The 17,103-nt window shown below is 49.3% G+C and overlaps 1 protein-coding gene across 1 annotated transcript; it reads left to right on the top strand.

Moving 5' to 3' along the window:
- The first annotated feature begins 1,261 nt into the window (after positions 1-1,261).
- LOC132342052 (serine/threonine-protein kinase PAK 1-like) lies at positions 1,262-15,964 on the top strand. The gene is made up of 10 exons (XM_059874241.1): positions 1,262-1,294; positions 3,056-3,187; positions 6,002-6,136; positions 6,414-6,746; positions 10,770-10,882; positions 11,542-11,659; positions 12,335-12,434; positions 12,835-13,031; positions 14,377-14,514; positions 15,884-15,964. The coding sequence occupies exons 1-10, from the start codon at positions 1,262-1,264 to the stop codon at positions 15,962-15,964; spliced, it is 1,380 nt and encodes a 459-aa protein (XP_059730224.1).
- Positions 15,965-17,103: the final 1,139 nt, after the last annotated feature.

Below are 17,103 nucleotides of genomic sequence, written 5' to 3'. Positions count from 1 at the left end.
TTGGCTTGTGGAATTGTTCTGCAGTTTTCTTGAGTCCTTCCTCACGTATAGTCTCTTTTGTCCCAGCTGACTTTTGGCTTCAATAAGCTGCAAGGAGATGTTTGTATAGTCCATGAAGCTGTGGCAGGCCTTTCTTGTTGCATGTGGCCAAAGAAAAAAACCGCGCAGTGTCGAAGCCTCCTTGTGAGGCAAACAGCAGAAGGGGCAAGTATCTGTTGATCCGTTTTGCCCAGAAGTCTGCGGCTTTGGCAATTGCATTAGTACCCGCAGTGGGGGTGAAGCTGCAAGTCCTTGACAGCTGTCTTGTGTTGCTCAAAAGAGGAAGGCCATCTTGAAATGGTGGCTGGTGTACTTGAAGTCAAACAAGCAACTTTGTGGATGGGGAGCTGTGTCGGTCCGAAGGAGGCAGGGGTGCTGCAGGTCTGGAGAAGCTGCAGATGAAGCAGACTGTGGCCCGGTGGCCAAGAAGGCCAAGGGCATTGTGGCCTGTGTCAGCAGCAGTGGGGGCAGCATTAGCAGGGCAGTGAGCATCGCCCTGTGCTGGGCAGCACTGCGGCCACAGCTGGAGTGCTGTGTGCATCTGTGGGCCCCTGGGAAGCAGAAAGTGATTAGGGGCTGCTGCGTGTGCAGAGAAGGCCACAGGATCTGGCTAAGTTAGTGGAGCACAAGGCCAGCGAGGAGGTGGTCAGTGAACTTTAGCCTGGACAAAGGCAGGCTCATGAGGGACTATATAACAGGCTCCCTTAGATGCCTTCATGAGACTGCTCACCACAAGGGCTGTTTCCCTTTCCAAATGTCTGCTCTCTGCATCCAAGTGTTTTAGAGACATGCAGAGATTACACTTTCATCTTGGATCTTGTTGGTTTCCTAGGAGGAGAAGCCCTGTTCATTTTCGAGTTTTCCAGCAAGCATGGAAGCTTCTGCACTATTTTCCGTCTTATATCATGCAATGAAAGGGATTCTGAACCCTTTCTGGTTTTCCATGTCTGCCACAGCAGTTGCAAAAGCCTTGCTGGATCTTTCCTACTTTTCCATTACAGAGCTTTCACGAAATAAAAAGCTGCATTTTGCACAAACAACGTTGCTCACTGAAAGCAGACAGGGAGGAGTAATGAATTCTTAGCAATATATAATGATCTGTTGAATTGGCCCGTTTCAGTCTGGGAGTAACTTAGGATGCCATTACCAACAAAGTTGATGAGTTCTTCTTAGCAGATGTGGCTGTAGATGTGAGGGGGAATCAAGTTATAAGCCCTAGGTAATGGCTTATCCCTATGATTCCCTCTTGCCACAGGTGACAAGACCAAGAGCTGTCTTTCCTCTGGCTCTCCCTCCAATTGCTGAAGAAGCCAAGGAGGAGGAAGATGAGCAAGAAAAACTGAAGCGTGCAGCTGTGGTCACATCACCGCCTGCTCGTTCCAAAAGAGTAAGTGCCTATTGTGTGTGGTGCTGTCTTTAGTACAAGGCAGAGGTGCAAGTTTCTGAGCATCCAGCACTTGCTGTTGCTGGCTGAGGATGCTGAATGCTGGAGTCCTGTATGATATAATCATTTCCTGTAGGCAGTGACAGCAAGAAATTGGCCTTTGACCTGTCATGCTGGGTGGGGCACTGAAGATCTTGGGGCGGCAGCTGAGCTTCTGGCTGCTTTGCTCAGGAAAGCTGCTTCTCTGGGCTTCTGCGATGTTATGGCCAAGGGCCAAGTTGTAGTGCTGGAGCTCAAAGGGCTCTTTTGGTTTGTTTTCCCTTTTTGGAAAGGTGTCTTTGGCTTGTGGAAATGTTTTTAAGTTTTCTTGAGTCGTTCCTCACTTGTAGAGTGTCTGTTGGCCCAGTTGTCTTTTGGCTTTTGCTAAGCTGCATGGAGATGATTGTGCTGTCCATGATGCTGTGGGGAGCCATTCTTGTCTCAGGTGGCCAAAGAAAGGAACCGCGCAGTGTCGAAGCCTCCTTGTGAGGCAAACAGCAGAAGGGGCAAGTATCTGTTGATCCGTTTTGCCCAGAAGTCTGCAGCTTTGGCAATTGCACTGGAGCCCGCAGTGGGGGTGAAGCTGCAAGTCCTTGACTGCTGTCTTGTGTTGCTCAGAAGAGGAAGGCCATCTTGAAATGGTGGATGCTGTATTTGAAGTCAAACAAGCAACATTGTTGATGGGCAGCTGTGTGGGTCAAAAGGAGGCAGGGGTGCTGCTGTTGCAGGTCACCTGAGGATGAGGCAGACTGTGGCCCGGTGGCCAAGAAGGCCAAGGTCATCATGGCCTGTGTCAGCAGCAGTGGGGCAGCAGGAGCAGGGCAGTGAGCGTCGCCCTGTGCTGGGCAGCAGGAGCAGCCACAGCTGGAATGCTGTGTGCAGCTGTGGGCTCCTGGGAAGCAGAAAGTGATTAGGGGCTGAAGTGTATGCAGAGAATTCCACGGGAGCTGGGCTGGGGTGTGGAGCACAAGGCCAGTGAGGAGGTGCTGGAGAAGCTTTACCCTGGACAAGGGGAGGCTCATGAAGGACCTTCAAGAAGACTTCCTTAGATGCCTACATGACAGTGCTCACCACAAGGGCTGTTCCCCTGCCAAAATTCCCTTCCCTCATCCAAGTGTTTTAGACACAGGCAAAGCTGACACTTTGATCTTATTGTTGGTTGGTTTCCTAGGAGGAGAAGCCCTCTTCATTTTCTCTTTTTCCAGCCAGCAAAGATGCCTCTGTACTACTTTTCTGGCTCTTATCATGCAATGAAAGGGATTCTGAACCCTTTCTGGTTTTCATTGTGTCAGCAGGAGTTGCAAAGGTCTTGCTGGCTCGTTTCTTCTTTTCTATTTTAGAGCTTTCAAGAAGTAAAATCTGCATTTGCAGAGACAATGTTGCTCATTAAAAGAGCCAGGAAAGAATATCAAATACATAGCCATATTCTATTCTGTTGAATTGGCCCATTTCAATCTGGTTGGAGTGACTTAGAATGACATTGCCGACAAAGCTGATGATTTCCTTTTAGCAGATGTGGTTATAGATCTAAGGAGAAATGGGGTTATAATTGATGGGTAATAGCCTGTCCATCATGCTTCTCTCTTGCCACAGGTTACAAGACCAAGAACCATCTCTCCCCTGCCACCCTCTGCTCCTGGAGAAGAAGCCAAAGATGAGGTAGTTGAGCAAGTCAAATGGAAGCGTCCAGCTGTGGTCACACCACAGGCTGTTCATTCCAAGAGAGTAAGTGCCCATTCTGTGATGCTGTCTTTAGAGCAAAGCAGAGGTGCAAGTTTCTGAGCAGCCAGCACTTGCTGTTGCTGACTGAGGATGCTGACTGCTGGAGTCCTGCAGGATGTAGGCATTTCCTGAAGGCAGTGACAGCAAGAAATTGGCCTATGAGCTGTAATGCTGGGGCACTGAAGAGCCCGGGGTTGCAGCTGAGCTTCTGGCTGTTTGGCTCAGAGAAGCTCCATCTCTGGGCTTCTGCGGTGTTATGGCCATGGACACATGTGGTAGTGCTGGAGGTCAAAAGGCTCTGTTGCTTTATTTTCCCCTTTTGGAAAGGTGTCTTTGGCTTGTGGAAGTGTTCTGCAGTTTTCTTGAGTCGTTCCTCACGTATAGAGTCTCTGTTGGCCCAGCTGCCTTTTGGCTTTTGCTAAGCTGCATGGAGATGATTGTGCTGTCCATGAAGCTGTGGGGAGCCGATCTTGTCATGTGTGTGGCCAAAGAAAGGAACCGCGCAGTGTCGAAGCCTCCTTGTGAGGCAAACAGCAGAAGGGGCAAGTTTCTGTTGATCCATTTTTCCCGGAAGTCTGCAGCTTTGGCAAGTGCCTTGGAGCCTGCAGTGGGGGTGAAGCTGCAAGTCCTTGACGGCTGTCTTGTGTTGCTCAGAAGAGGAAGGCCATCTTGAAATGGTGGCTGCTGTACTTGAAGTCAAACAAGCAACTTTGTGGATGGGGAGCTGTGTCGGTCCGAAGGAGGCAGGGTTGCTGCAGGTCTGGAGAAGCTGCAGATGAAGCAGACTGTGGCCCAGTGGCCAAGAAGGCCAAGGGCATCATGGCCTGTGTCAGCAGCAGTGGGGCAGCAGGAGCAGGGCAGTGAGCATCGCCCTGTGCTTGGCAGCGCTGCGGCCACAGGTGGAGTGCTGTGTGCAGCTGTGGGCCCCTGGGAAGCAGAAAGTGTTTGAGGGGCAGGAGAGTTTGCAGAGAAGGCCACAGGATCTGGCTAAGTTAGTGGAGCACAAGGCCAGTGAGGAGCTGAGGGAGCTTTAGCCTTAACCACTGAAACCTTGTGAGGGACCTTCAGTATGTCCTCTGTGCATGCAATATTTTACCTACTTTTGGAATTGGCTTTCTTCTCCTTTTTTTATTGTGATTTTTTTGCTTTGCCTAGAGGAAGTGTCTTGTTCATTTTCTTTTTCTCCCAACTAAACTGCTTTTCCTCTTTATTTCCTGCCCTTTTACAGTACTCGGACTGCTACAATTTTTTATTCCAAAGTGTCACTTCTCGTGAATGCAGTATATTTTTGCATGAGAACACACCGTTTGGTACAGGGATGTTGGTGCAGAAGAAGCTTTTGTGGCTCCAGGCCTGCCAGCATCACTTTGAACTTAAGAGTGCCTGTGACTTTCTGTAGACAAGGAAATCAATGTGTGTTTTCTTTGGGAATTGAGCAGGAGATCAATGCCCTTGCATTCCAGCTGCTCCTCAGAGATCAGAGGAGCTGGTAGGGGCTGGCCTTTATTTCTTTTTATTGCTTCCAGCCACTTTAGCACCATCAGTATTGTCGAGTCCAAGAGAAGAACTTGCTCAAGCACAGATGCACAAAGAGTGCATTTCCCAGTGCAATGCTCTGGGTCTGATCACTTTCCATAAGGACCTGCACACTCCAGATTCCCCAAGAGTGTGCTTTATTGAGCAACTGGAGAGCAATCTCAGGATTGCTGCTGAGCGGGGCACTGGCTACCAAGTTTTGATGTGTGTAGCAACAGAGAGGTCAGAAAATAGAGATTATAGTATAGAGATCTGTCTGTCTATCTATCTATCTATCTATCTATCTATCTATCTATCTATCTATGTAACATTTACATAATTGAATCTTCCCGGCTCTGGTCCAAGGCAGTTGGAGGTGCAAAGGTCACCTAAAGCATCCCTTTCAGGAGAGAATTAGAGACACATTCCCTCCACCAATTCTGAGCAGGCAGAGATGTTTCCCCCTCCAGATAGGATGTTTTTTTCCCCCCTCAGAGTTGTTTTCCTCCTCTGGCCTCTTCTGCCCTGAAGTCTCCAGTTAACTTTTTAGATTGCTGCCTGTCCTAGAGAGGTGGAACAATTCCACGTTTAGCTGGTGTTCAGTGACTCTGGTCATACATGCCATGCATTACATGACACATGGTTTCCTTCACTGGCCTCCCCAGGGCTGTGTAAGTGCATTCGTTAATGGGGTCTTAGCAGAGTCTCTTTTACTGCTGGTCAGAATTCTCAGTTGACAGCAGAGGGAGAAGAAACACCTTGGTTCTCTTCCATATACTGAGGTGGCCATCGAGGCTCTCTGACCTCCATCAGAGATCTGTGCATGCATCCTCATCTTGTGAATGACCAGGTTTTCTAACAAGAGTGTAGATGTCAGAAAGGCAGGAATGCTGGTGCAGGCCTGAAAAGAGCATGAACTCCAGAAGTGTGTCTCACAAGGGGTGAGCTCACACAGGAAACCACCTGCAGAGCCAGGATGGAGCTGTGCGACAGGGCGGGCTGACAGTCACTACTGAAAGACAAACAGGACATGGCAGAAGAAGAGGGAGGCCCTCACCAGACCCTTGAGTAATGCCACACCTTCCCTGTCAGCTGCCTGAGAGGCTGTTGGAGCTTCTGTCCCAGGTGGCCTCTAAATGTAGGGCCAAGGTCACTTTGGAATCTGTGCTTCCCCACGGGCAGAGAATGACCCAGTAGAGCAGCACAGTGCTTTGGGAACGTGAGAGCCCATCAGTCCTTGAGTCTTGGCCCACAAAGGTTGTATGGAAAGTTGAAACCCATCTTCTCTTGCTTTCTGTGCAGGCCCTTCTAGAGAAAGAGCAGGAGCAAACTGCTTCATCAGAGATGCCACGCCCGTCTCAGGGAGAGCTGTTCCCAGCCCGAGAGCAGGAAGAGCAGCACAGGCAGCAGGTGGAAGAGCCAGAGGAGAATGGCCAGGTAAGCCTGACTGGCCAAGTGACAGCAGGAAGGGCAGGAAGAGGGGCATAAAACGGAGCTCTTGGGACTGAGGAGGCCAGGAGTCCCACAGGCACTGGAAGCACAGAGCCTTGGAATCTGCAGAGAACAGCACTGGGACAGGAGGGTTACATTGGAAACAGATGTGGGTAGGGAAGCAGAAAGAAGTGGCTGAATAAATGTGATTTTGAGGCTGCAAGAGGAGAAAGCTGAGCTTGATGGCAGCTCCCAGTCACTTGCTCTGCACTTGTGTGTACAGAACATCAAGGCAGAGCCACAAGCAGAGCTGCCCGAAGCTCAGAGTGACATCATGGCATTGAAGAGAAAGAACAAGGATGACATGAGAAGAGTTCAAGAGGAGAATCTCAATCAGCAGAGGGGCGATCAACAGAACCAGGTGAGTGAAAGAGTGGCAGCCACTCCACTCATGAAACATCCTCTCCCTTCTTGTTTACTGACTAACAAGGACCATGTGCAGGCAGAGCTGCAGGATTCGGAGGCTAGCAACAAGGTAAGGGAGAAGAGGCTGGAGGAAGAAATTAAAATCATCAGAGATAAAGCTAATCGCCTCTCTCAGTCTCTACAAAAGCAAGTGAGTGAAAGAGGGATAGCCACTGCAGTCACCAAACCGGTGGTTTCTGCCCTTCTTGCCTTTCTAGTACAGAGCAGCAGGGAGTGGGGTGATGCCTCTGAGTGCCATCCTGCTGTCGTGTGTATTACAGTCACTCTGAAGGACATTTCCTGGTGTGTTGAATCCCCACTGCTGCCCTGGATGGTTGGACTTGTCCTTTGGCCTTTTGGCCAGCAGTCATCTAAATTGATTCCTGCTTGCCTGTTCTGCTCTCCTTGTTTCTTGAGGTGTTTTTACAGGGGAACATGGTGACCCAGATGGAGGATTGAAGCAAGCTGTCTGTATCCCCTGTCAATCTGTTCTTTCCCTTTCCTCACAGTCGGTGACTCCTGGCTGACAGGGACAAGCTGTAGTCTCTGACTGCTTTGTTCTGTTTGATTTGAGGTGCAAGTGTTGACACCTCACCGGGCAACCTGCAAAGACTTCCAGCGAATGTCTGGCAATGAAGGGCCCCAAGTTTGGCATGAGGCACAGGAACAGTGCCCACCAGAATTGCTACAGGACCAGCACATCATGGGCTCTGAACCTGCTGCCGCATCAGCATTACCTCGAGGAAGCCCTTCTGTCAAACCTGGGAACTCGAGCTCGGGCAGTTCCTTCGTCTCTCCAAAACAGCAGACTGAGAAGGGGTACCTGGAGATGCTGGGTACGTCTGGTGTGTTTCTTGTCTGAGGGACAGTGTGTTGTGTGCAGGTGTCAGCACAGCTGTACCGAATGCTCCTCCTGAGTTTGGTGTCACAGGGCCATTTAGGACTCCCCAGAGGAAGTGCTGTGCTCCGAGGCAGCGAGAGAGCGCTCTGGGTGTTCCTGCTGCCTCTGAGGGCACCTGGGACTGGCTTGGGTTTGTCTGAGCTTCCCTCTCTGCTAAAGGCTGAAGCAGGGATTGTTCTTGGATCAGCAGAAGGCTGTGACCTAGCAAATAATCCAGGCAATTCCTGTCTGTTAGTGGCCAAACTGAATGGAATTTTCAGCTTCCTAAATCCTCCTTAGACTCCTGACTTCCAACCAGTCATCAGAGCAAAAAAACCTCACAGAAATTGACTGGTTTTGGATTTTTGTCTTTTTGGCTGGGTTTTTTTTTTTGGTGGGGTGTTTTTGTGTTGTTTTTTGTGGGAGCCTTTTGTTTTTTGTTTTTGTGAGGTTTTTTTGTGGTGTTTTGGGGTTTTTTGTTGTTGACTTGTGGGTTTTTTTGCTGGAGTTGGTTTTTCTCCATCCTGAAGGAGCCCTTCTTCCCCACATCTTGTTGATGCCTATTTTGTGACTTACTGTTACCACTACTACATCTGCAGTTTATTTTCATGAGAATGCTGTATTTTTGTCAATAAGAACTACTTTTGAAAGAACATCAGGTTACAGGACAAATAGAGAGCAGGAGGTGTTTTCCATGTGCCCCCAAAGAAAAAAACAGATACTTTTATAACAACCTGTATTTATTCTTCTAGTTTTATGCTTATCAAGATGTGTCCAAGAGACACATCTAAGTGATGTGATCAGATTAACTGGAGGCATTTCTCAGGAGAGAGCCTCCAGCCCACCCACGGTATAGTCCTCAGATCCATGGCACTTTGTCATACCTGATACCCACTCTTTCCCATGACTGTTGCAATCCTACCCATTGGCCAAAGTCCTGCTCACATCAGTCTCTAGGAAAACACATCAAGTCCTTTGTGATTCTGCAGCACAACCCAATGAGTCTGCTTCTTGCCCGTAAGAGCTGCCAGTGCTGTGCTCTCAGATAAGACCTGGTGGGGCTGAGACCAGAGCCCCATGGATTCTGTGTCTACCATCACCTGTTGGGACAAAAAGGGCATTGATCTGCACCTCAGTGTGGCTGATCTCAAAGCCCATCCTGTTGTGTCCTGAATGGGGGCAACAACTTGTATGGGGCTCAGGCTGGCTGTGGCTTCTTCTCACTGCTTGTCAGTGCTCATGCTTGGGCTTTGCCAGACTTGTTGTGCTGGCTGCCCTCTCCCGGAGGGCTGGTGGGACTGCAGAGGCTGGAGCCTTCCTTAGCTGGGAGAGGGGCACCTTTGAGCTCAGCCTGCTCATAAACAGGTGAGGGTCCTGATGCTGAAAGCCTTGTTGGGATTGGTAATAGCATGAGCTGCTCTGGTTTACAAATGGAAAGGAATTCTTTTGGCAAACTGCTGAAAGGTGGAGAAGATGTCCTTCTCTCCTGGAAATGCATCTCCCTGTGCTTTGTTTCCTGTCAAGAGAACTCTTCAAAGGATTGTACAAAATCAGTCTCTGTGCCAGCCGTCTGCACTGCAGGGCTGCCTGTCCTATTGACGTTGGATGTTGTTACCCAGCTGACCACAAAGGGCTCAGAGCACCAGACAGTGGGGCTGCCCTTTGTATCTCCTGGAAGCTGGGATCTCTGCTTTAAAGTCAGCATCTTGCATTTTGTTTCCCTCAGGGAGAATGGTGAATACGGAAAATCCTGCAATGAACTACACTGAAAAGGAACATATTGGCAGTGGGTGAGTCCAACCGCAGTTACTCCTGCACAACCATGGGCCAGGTGTTTTTCTGGTGGAATGTCTATCCAGCGTGAAGTCAGGCCAGCTGCAAACATGTTCACACACTGGGGACAGATTCTCCCATCTCTCGGTGCTGCTCCGAATTTGTGTGTGTGCTCAGAAGGCATTGTCAGACACACCTCCATGCTGCCGAGGTCTTGCCTGCATCAAGGAACAGGACCTGGAAGATATCCTTGTCTCTCAAGTGTGGGACAGCTCTGTGTTAATTTCTTTAGCATTTTTGTATGTCTCAAAATCATACTGCCCCACTAATGAAAAAAGAAGAAACTTGCTTGCCAGAAAGAGCAACCTACCCCCTATCAAAGCTGTGAGATAACAGTTCCCAGGAACATTTCTTTCCCCTGGTTTGTGGAAGGAAACACTCTATGGTCAGGATAGGAACCCACCATTTAGAAAGTGAAACGCAAGAGGAAAGAATAAACTCCCTTTAGAAGTTGAACCCCAGCGCTTTATGAACAGGCCCAGTGCCCATGCACTTGAGAAGAGCATACATCATCTGCCTTCTGGCAGAGCCCTCCTGCATCCTGCAGCTTTTAGGTATTTACAGCAGAGATCTCCTAAATGGGCTAACTTTCACTCTAGGAGCTAAACAGCTTCTCCTTTCTCTGCTTCTGTTTCATTGCTAGGAGTTTTGGTCATGTGGTTAGAGCACTCAACAATGCCACAGGAGGAGAGGTAAATGTCAACAGCCCCTGCAGACTCTGATGCTCTTGAGGGCCTTCCCCTCTGGGGGGTGGGAGCTGTGGCTGGAGCTTTGGGTAGAGCTGTGCTGAAAAGGCACAAGAAGCACAGACTGGTGCCAGCCCATGAAATACGTTTGGGACTTTGTCCTCCTCAGCTGCCGAAGAAAGGCACGGAGGGCAGCGGTTCCTTTCAGAGAAGGAGGCGCTCACTCGCTCTTCGTTGCCAAAATAAAGGTGGTGCCTTAGAGCACCTCCCTGCTCTTTGGGGCTACAGCTTCAGAGTCCTGAATTCTCATTTCTGGCTGCCAGCAAATACATCTGAAAGTTACTGGTAGTTCCTTAGCCACCTGCAGTGTGCACTTGGGAACTGCACGTAGGGAGAGATCTGCAAGGTGTCCCTAAAAGCCCTAAGCCCTGCCCACAGCCCAAGATGTATCCACCGAGTATTAAGGCATAGATTACTTCTTCTGAATCCCATACAAAGCAGCAGAGAGTATGGTCAGAGGTTTGGGGGTGATAGCTGAGACACCACTGTTTCCAAGTGGACAAGGCAAGATGTCAGTGGCCCCATGTGTTCTGGAACTGCCCCCAAGGAAGCAGAGAAATGGGCTGTTGGAATGTCAGCTCCTAATTACTGCAGTGCCTAATCACAAGGCAGTTTGGCACAGCTCAGCTGTGTCATTGCAAAATCACTTGCTCCATGTGTGTTGTGGTCTCGTGCCACCAGCTTCTCAGGTTACTGATTTTCAATGTCATTTTAGGTGGCCATAAAGAAAATAAATCTTCAAGGACTGCAGAGGAAGCAACTAACAGTTAATGAAATCATGATCATGAAGAGGAATAGGAGTCCCAGTGTTGTGAATTATTTAGACAGGTGAGAGGTCATGGTCTTATCCCATGGATGTGCATTTACATACAGCAAACATGAGAGGTTAAAAACCCACTTTGGTCAGTGGCAGGAAGTAGAGCTGTTCATTATTACTTATTAATATTTCTCTATTCATCTCCAATGGATTAGAAGAGAGTGCATCTTGTTTGCATGAGTTTTCCCTGGAACGCTTGAAAATTATTCCAAAATTATTCAGAACCTGGATCAGCTGTATCTTCTTAAGTCAGTATCCTCAAAATTCGCTGCCTTCCCATTTTTTGGGATTGATTTTTTAAAGTTTCTTAAATGCTAATGAACCATCCTAAAGTGGATTTCCCTTAGATCATTGCCCCTCTTTGCCATTGTCATGCATGCCAGGAAGACTACGTGCTTATTTCCAGAAACACCAGGTGTGAAAGGCTTTTTATCTGGGCTGTTACTAAACTGCACTTTTCACTTGCTGCCCATCTAAGACATCTCCTTTTTCACAGCAGTGCCTTTCTCCTCCAGACTGCACAGATTGTAAACAATGCACAGCTGAGAGGGAGTGTCTATTCCTTTGATTCTGTCCTAGTCCCAAAGGGACCTGGAAACAAGAAACCCGGAAGTAAAAAATCAATGTAGCCATGCATGTTCATCTCCACACCCTTGTTTCCTTCTTTCAGCTATCTTCTGGGTGAGGAACTCTGGCTGGTTTTAGAGTACATGGACGGAGGCGCCCTGAGTGATGTCATCAGTGAGACCTTCCTGTCTGAAGAGCAGATGGCAGCCATCAGTCGGGAGGTCAGCAATCCCATCTGTGCTTCCGAGGGCTTGGGCAGGATTGTCTGGGAAACAGGGGCTCAGAGCTGGAGTGATTTCATGTGCCAGACTTTGTTTCTGTGTGGCTGATATGCTATGGGCAAGTAAAAGCATCTCAAGTGAAACGCCTGCCAGTGCCACTGCACTCACTGTAATCAGTTCTTGTACTCTAATTTCCTGCTGTTGTACTCTAGCTCTGCCTCTTGTATTTGCTGTTCTCCATCTTCCTAAACTTTTGCCTGTCTTCACTGCATTCCTTGCCTGTGACAGCAAAGGTGCTCGTGGCAGGATTTGAAACGAACAGCAAAGAAAAAAGAGAGACTCGTTTTGCTCAGTCCTCAGCTAAAAAGGAGTGCAGCTAAAATGCTGTTTGCTTCTGAGCACATGCACTGCAGCAGCAGTCATCCTGGCTGGTTTGCAGGGGACAGTCTACTAGAGCAGGTGCTGCTGCTCTTTTAAAAAGCTGACATGCCTTTCCTTAGAAAGGTCTTGCTCTTCAAGTGCTGGAGCAGCAAGCTCTTCCTCTCAATGACACTGTGTTCTGCCACTACTCCCCTTTCCCCTGGAGAGGGAATCTTTTAGATTCTTTGTTTCCTTTCCTGTGTGATGAAATGACATCACTAATTTTTGCCCTCCTCTCTCTGTTTTCTCTCTCAGTGCCTGCGAGGACTGGATTTTCTTCACTCGAACCACATCATCCACCGAGATGTGAAGAGCGACAACATCCTTCTCAGAACAGACGGCTCTGTCAAGCTAGGTCGGTATGTTCTTGGTCAGGTGCAGCGTTCCAGGGATGGGGGCTGTGAGGCTGCTTTGAGTGATGGCCAGCTCCCCAGAAATGGAGCTGGTGGTAGTACAGGGGCACTCGCTGTGAGCTGGTGACAGGGTTGACACATGTACAGAGGTATGACAAGGAACCAGCAGTCAAGAGTGGCGTTGCTCTGTGAGCGTCCCTTCCAGAGGGAGGGAACTACAAGTCTAAAGCTTCCAAAGAACAAAAGCCACTGCTGGAAGCAGTGAAAAAACGGGGCGCTTTTTAAAGTCACCAATGCCAGGACATTCAGCAGCACATTTCCAAACTTCTGCTGGGGAATTCTTTTGTTGGTTTCCTAATTGCACAGAATTAAAATCAAACCAGTATTTTGCTTTCTCCTCAGCTGATTTTGGCCTCTCTACTCAGCTCACCCCTGAGCAGAATAGACGGTGCACGTTAGCCGGGACTCCTTGGTGGATGGCGCCTGAAGTGGTGACAGGTCAACCATATGGCCCCAAAGTGGACATATGGTCTTTTGGAATTGTGGGAATTGAAATGGTAGAACGAGAACCTCCTTACTGCAACCAAAGTCCTGCCTCGGTAAGGAGCAAATACTCTCTGATCCCGCTGTCTTTCTCACCTGCCCCATGTCCTGCGTGCCATTGGACAAAACCCCATTGCCATCTGCTGGAACTACTTCCACCAAGGTCCCCTCCTAAGAATGTCCCTGCAACACATCAGCATCTGCTGTAGTTTTGGTTGCATCAGGTGGGGGAACTCAAGCCTTGCCACATGCAAACAAATTCCATTCTCAGGCAACACTTGCCTTTGGGTTATAAGTGGTTCCACTTCTTTTGTCTGTGGAGATGGCCCCAGTAACAGGAAACAAGCATCTTAGAATTGCTATTATCTTTCCAGAAGTGAAAGAAGGAAACCCAAATCCAAGAAAGTTTCCAAAACTGTGGTTTTTAGAGAAGAACATAACCCACGGTGCAGTTTCTTCTCACTGGGAAACATGCCTGAAACCTGGGCATGAAGGTGTGAAGGCCACAGGGTCTCTTCTGCTTCTTGTGCAGTGCTGCTGAAACACTGAGAGACCATGTTTCTCTCCTAGCCCAAGCCAAGTTCTCCACGTCACCAAGCTCTCCACATCCCCAGACAGAGCCTGGGGATGTGGAGAGCCTGCCAAAACCTGCCAGTGTTTCCTGGCACTTTCTGGGATGAGCCAATCATTAATATATTGACTTGAGGAGCCAAATAAGCAGAGGGTGACCATAGGGATGGCACCTTTTCTTCTTTTGACCATGACAATTTTTTCTTTTCCACATAATGGGAAGCAGAATTTTTCAGACTGCTGAGGGACAGAGCTGCAGGTGGCTCCTGTGTGCCCAAGCAGGCATTTTCATCCCAATACATTTGCGCAGGCATCTTAATGACTCTGTGTTGAATATGAGATTGCAAATGTTTGTTTCCTTACCTGGGGATAAACAGATGGATTTCCTTTCTTCCAATTAATATTGTTTTCAAGAACAACACAAAAAGCTTGATGAGTTCTATGGCACGAGTGCTTAAGGGACCAACAAGCACTGCAGAGATACCTTTCATCTACTAATCCTTGAAAATTAGTTATCATAGCAAAGTCCCTTTTCCAAAAAGCCTCTCAAGCTGGTGTGAATCCTCAGAGATGCAAATGTGCTTTTGCTGATGTAGTTCCCACTACCTAGGTCAGTCAATGAAATCAGCTGCCAAGGCAAGATCTGTGGGATGGTGGAAAAGCTGTGGTTGCATCGGGGTTTGGGGTTTTGGTTGGTAAAGGAAAGTCATCTCTGGGTCTCTGCCAGGGCAGAAACTGTCACTGAAGAAGAGAGGTTAAACAAAGACATGTGGCAGAGCACCTAGAGATGTGAAAGCAGCAGGGCGAGCCTCGTGTTTCCTTCTTCTGCAGGCTCAACGCCTTATAGCCACAGTAGGGACCCCAAAGCTGCGACATCCCAAGCTCCTCTCAGCTTTGCTGCGTGACTTCCTGAGCTGCTGCCTTCAGAAAGACGAGGAGGAGCGCTGGTCTGCCATGGAGCTCCTGCAGGTAAAGTGTGAAGGGGCTGCAGGTGAAACAGGGTCTGAGGGATGGGCTCCTCCTCGACTGAAGTCCAAGGCATCAGATGAGCCCCCTTCCTTCTCACCTCCACTCTTGGTGCTCTACAAATGAAAATGGTGAGGAATCCTAGACTGGGCTGGGCTGGCAGGGTCCTGTAAAGGTCCTCTGGTCCAAGTGTCTTGCAATGAGCAGGGACATCTTTAAAGAGATCAGGTTGCTCAGAGCCCTTTGCCACCTGACCTGGAATGGTTCCAGGGAGGGGGCACCTACAAGCTCTTGGGACATCTGTGCCAGGGTGGCACCATGCTCTGAGTAGACAAGTTCTTCCTTAGACCTGCTCTGATAAGATCTCCTTTGTGTTTAAAAATATTCGCCCACATCCTATTCTAACTGGACCTGTAAAAAAAGGTGTCCCCCACTTTCTTCAAAGACACTCTGAAGTCTTGGAAAGTAGCAAAAAAGTCTCCCTGGGCTTGTTCTTCATAAAACTGAATATCTCCACCTCTCTCTGCATTTCCTGAAAGGACAGGTCCTCTGTCCTCTGTTTCTGTTGCCCTCTTTTGTAATTTGGTTGGGTGTTCAGTTTTATCTAACGGCAAAAGAATTGAAGTAGAGCAATGAGGGTAAGGAGACATGAAATGATGGTGAAGGAACCCAAGGAAGCCAGTCCTGGCCTAGCAGTCAGAGATTTGGCTGTGGGCAGGAGGGGCTGTGGGGGGCTCACTCTGAGCCTCTGAGGGGCCCTGGTTTGTTCTCCCCAGCCCACCCTTAGAGGTTTCTGGCACGCAAACAGGGACAGCTGGGAGGGACTTGTCCCAGCCCCATCTGCTGCCTGGCATGCTCAAGCAGACGGGAACTGCCCCAGGGTCACTGCCAGGTTTTGGCAGAATGGGAACTGCAGGACCCAGTGCCACTGGGCTGGCCCTGCTGGGAAGGAAGGTGCCATCCAGCACAGGAGGTGCATGGCATGGAAAGGTAGACGCTGCTCTATCCCCCTGTGGAAATCAGCACGGTGCCTGTCTTTCAAAGGCAGGGGCCTACGTGAGTCATTGGAGTATCCTGAGTAGAAGAAACCCCAGGGACAGAAAGCACCATTTCTAGAGTTCTGGCAGGGCAAAAATCCCAGAGAGATGAAGCCATCACAATAAAGAGATGGGTGGCATTCTGGGCCAGGTTTGCCTGTGATGGCAAGGTCCTGCACATGACAACTGGAGAGCTGATGGTCCCATTGTTCTACTTTCTGGGTCTTTTTATGACCCAGAGGAATCCTGATTGAGTCTGTGAAGCACTGAGCTTGGAAAGTCCTGGTTCACTGTTCTTTGTTGTTTTGGTTTTTTGGTTTTTTTCCTATGGACAGCATCCATTTGTGACTTCAGCCAAGCCAGCATCTATCCTGTCACAACTGATCAACTCAGTCAAGAAGAGGAAGAAGAATTAGGAGACGAGAAAGTTACACTCATGTCAAGATGTTATCTCCAAAGGCAATTTACAGTAGCATTGCAGAGTAGAATTCTAGAGTAGGACTGTTGAAGAGTTTTGTACATTAGGATTATAGATTAGGATTATAGAAGAGGATTATATATAAGGATTAATTCAATAAAGTAATTCAATAAAGTTTCTGAAACTTCAACTCATTTGGAAGATTTCCTCTCCTTCTGACCCCTTCAGAAAACTTCCTTCTGAATTACTAGTTGTTTTTTACTGGTGCTAAGTCACACAAATGGCTTCTTTAGTATGGTTTGTAAATGGAAAAGGCTCGTCTTCATTCATTCTCTCCAGACCATACTGCCTTTGGAATATGGCCCGCTGGCTGGTTTTCGCCTAACTTTGGTATTTCTAGTTGAGGCAGAAAGGGCAATGGCATTTGCAGGAAAAAACCAAAGGAGCGGGGCAGCCCAAACACCCTGTGCAGATGCAGGCATTGAGCTGTGACTCGAGAGCATTTGGGTTCCTGCCACTTGGAATTGGATCCCTAAATGCAATGTCTTTGGCAGAAGGAGAGCCTTACTCAAGTGAGAAAGCAGAAAGATCAGAGAGGGGGCTCGGGAAGGTCTCCTGTGGCGCAGAGCTGTCAGCAGCGCCTGTGAGGTGCGAGCGGGCCCGGCCTTGCGGAGCCCCAGCAGAGCCCCGGCAGAGGCCGGAGCAGCCTGAGCCTCGGCAGAGGCAGGCTGGAAGGAGGCCCAGGTAGCTGCAAAGGGCAGCAGCCGGGCCCTGGGTGCCTCTTCCTGGGAGCGGGCGAATCCTCGGCTCTCAGAGCCCGGCTGGCAGCTGGCTGCTCCCGAGGGGAAGCGCAGCCGTGCTGGGCACAGCCCGGACTGGAGGCATTGGTCTGGAGTGTGCCCAGGAGCAGAGCAAGGCGAAGGGCAGCCCAGGGCCGCTGGGCTGGCTGAGGGTTCCTCCTCTTCTGCCGCCTGCTCTGTAACTCCTGGGAAAGGTCAGCAGTGTGTGCAGCACTCTGGGCACCGGGGGAGTGAGCCGGGCTGCTCGGCAGGCTGGAGCACAGGGCAGCCTCCTTCAGGCACGGCACTTCTGCCAGGGGAAGCGAGGCCGGCGGGAGGCAGTGACAGCTTGGCAGGT

The sequence above is a fragment of the Haemorhous mexicanus genome, chromosome Z (assembly GCF_027477595.1).
Source record: "Haemorhous mexicanus isolate bHaeMex1 chromosome Z, bHaeMex1.pri, whole genome shotgun sequence".
NCBI classification, from domain to species: Eukaryota; Metazoa; Chordata; class Aves; order Passeriformes; family Fringillidae; genus Haemorhous; species Haemorhous mexicanus.
Note: the sequence above shows the minus strand (reverse complement) of the source record. Positions and strands in the feature narration are given on the sequence as shown.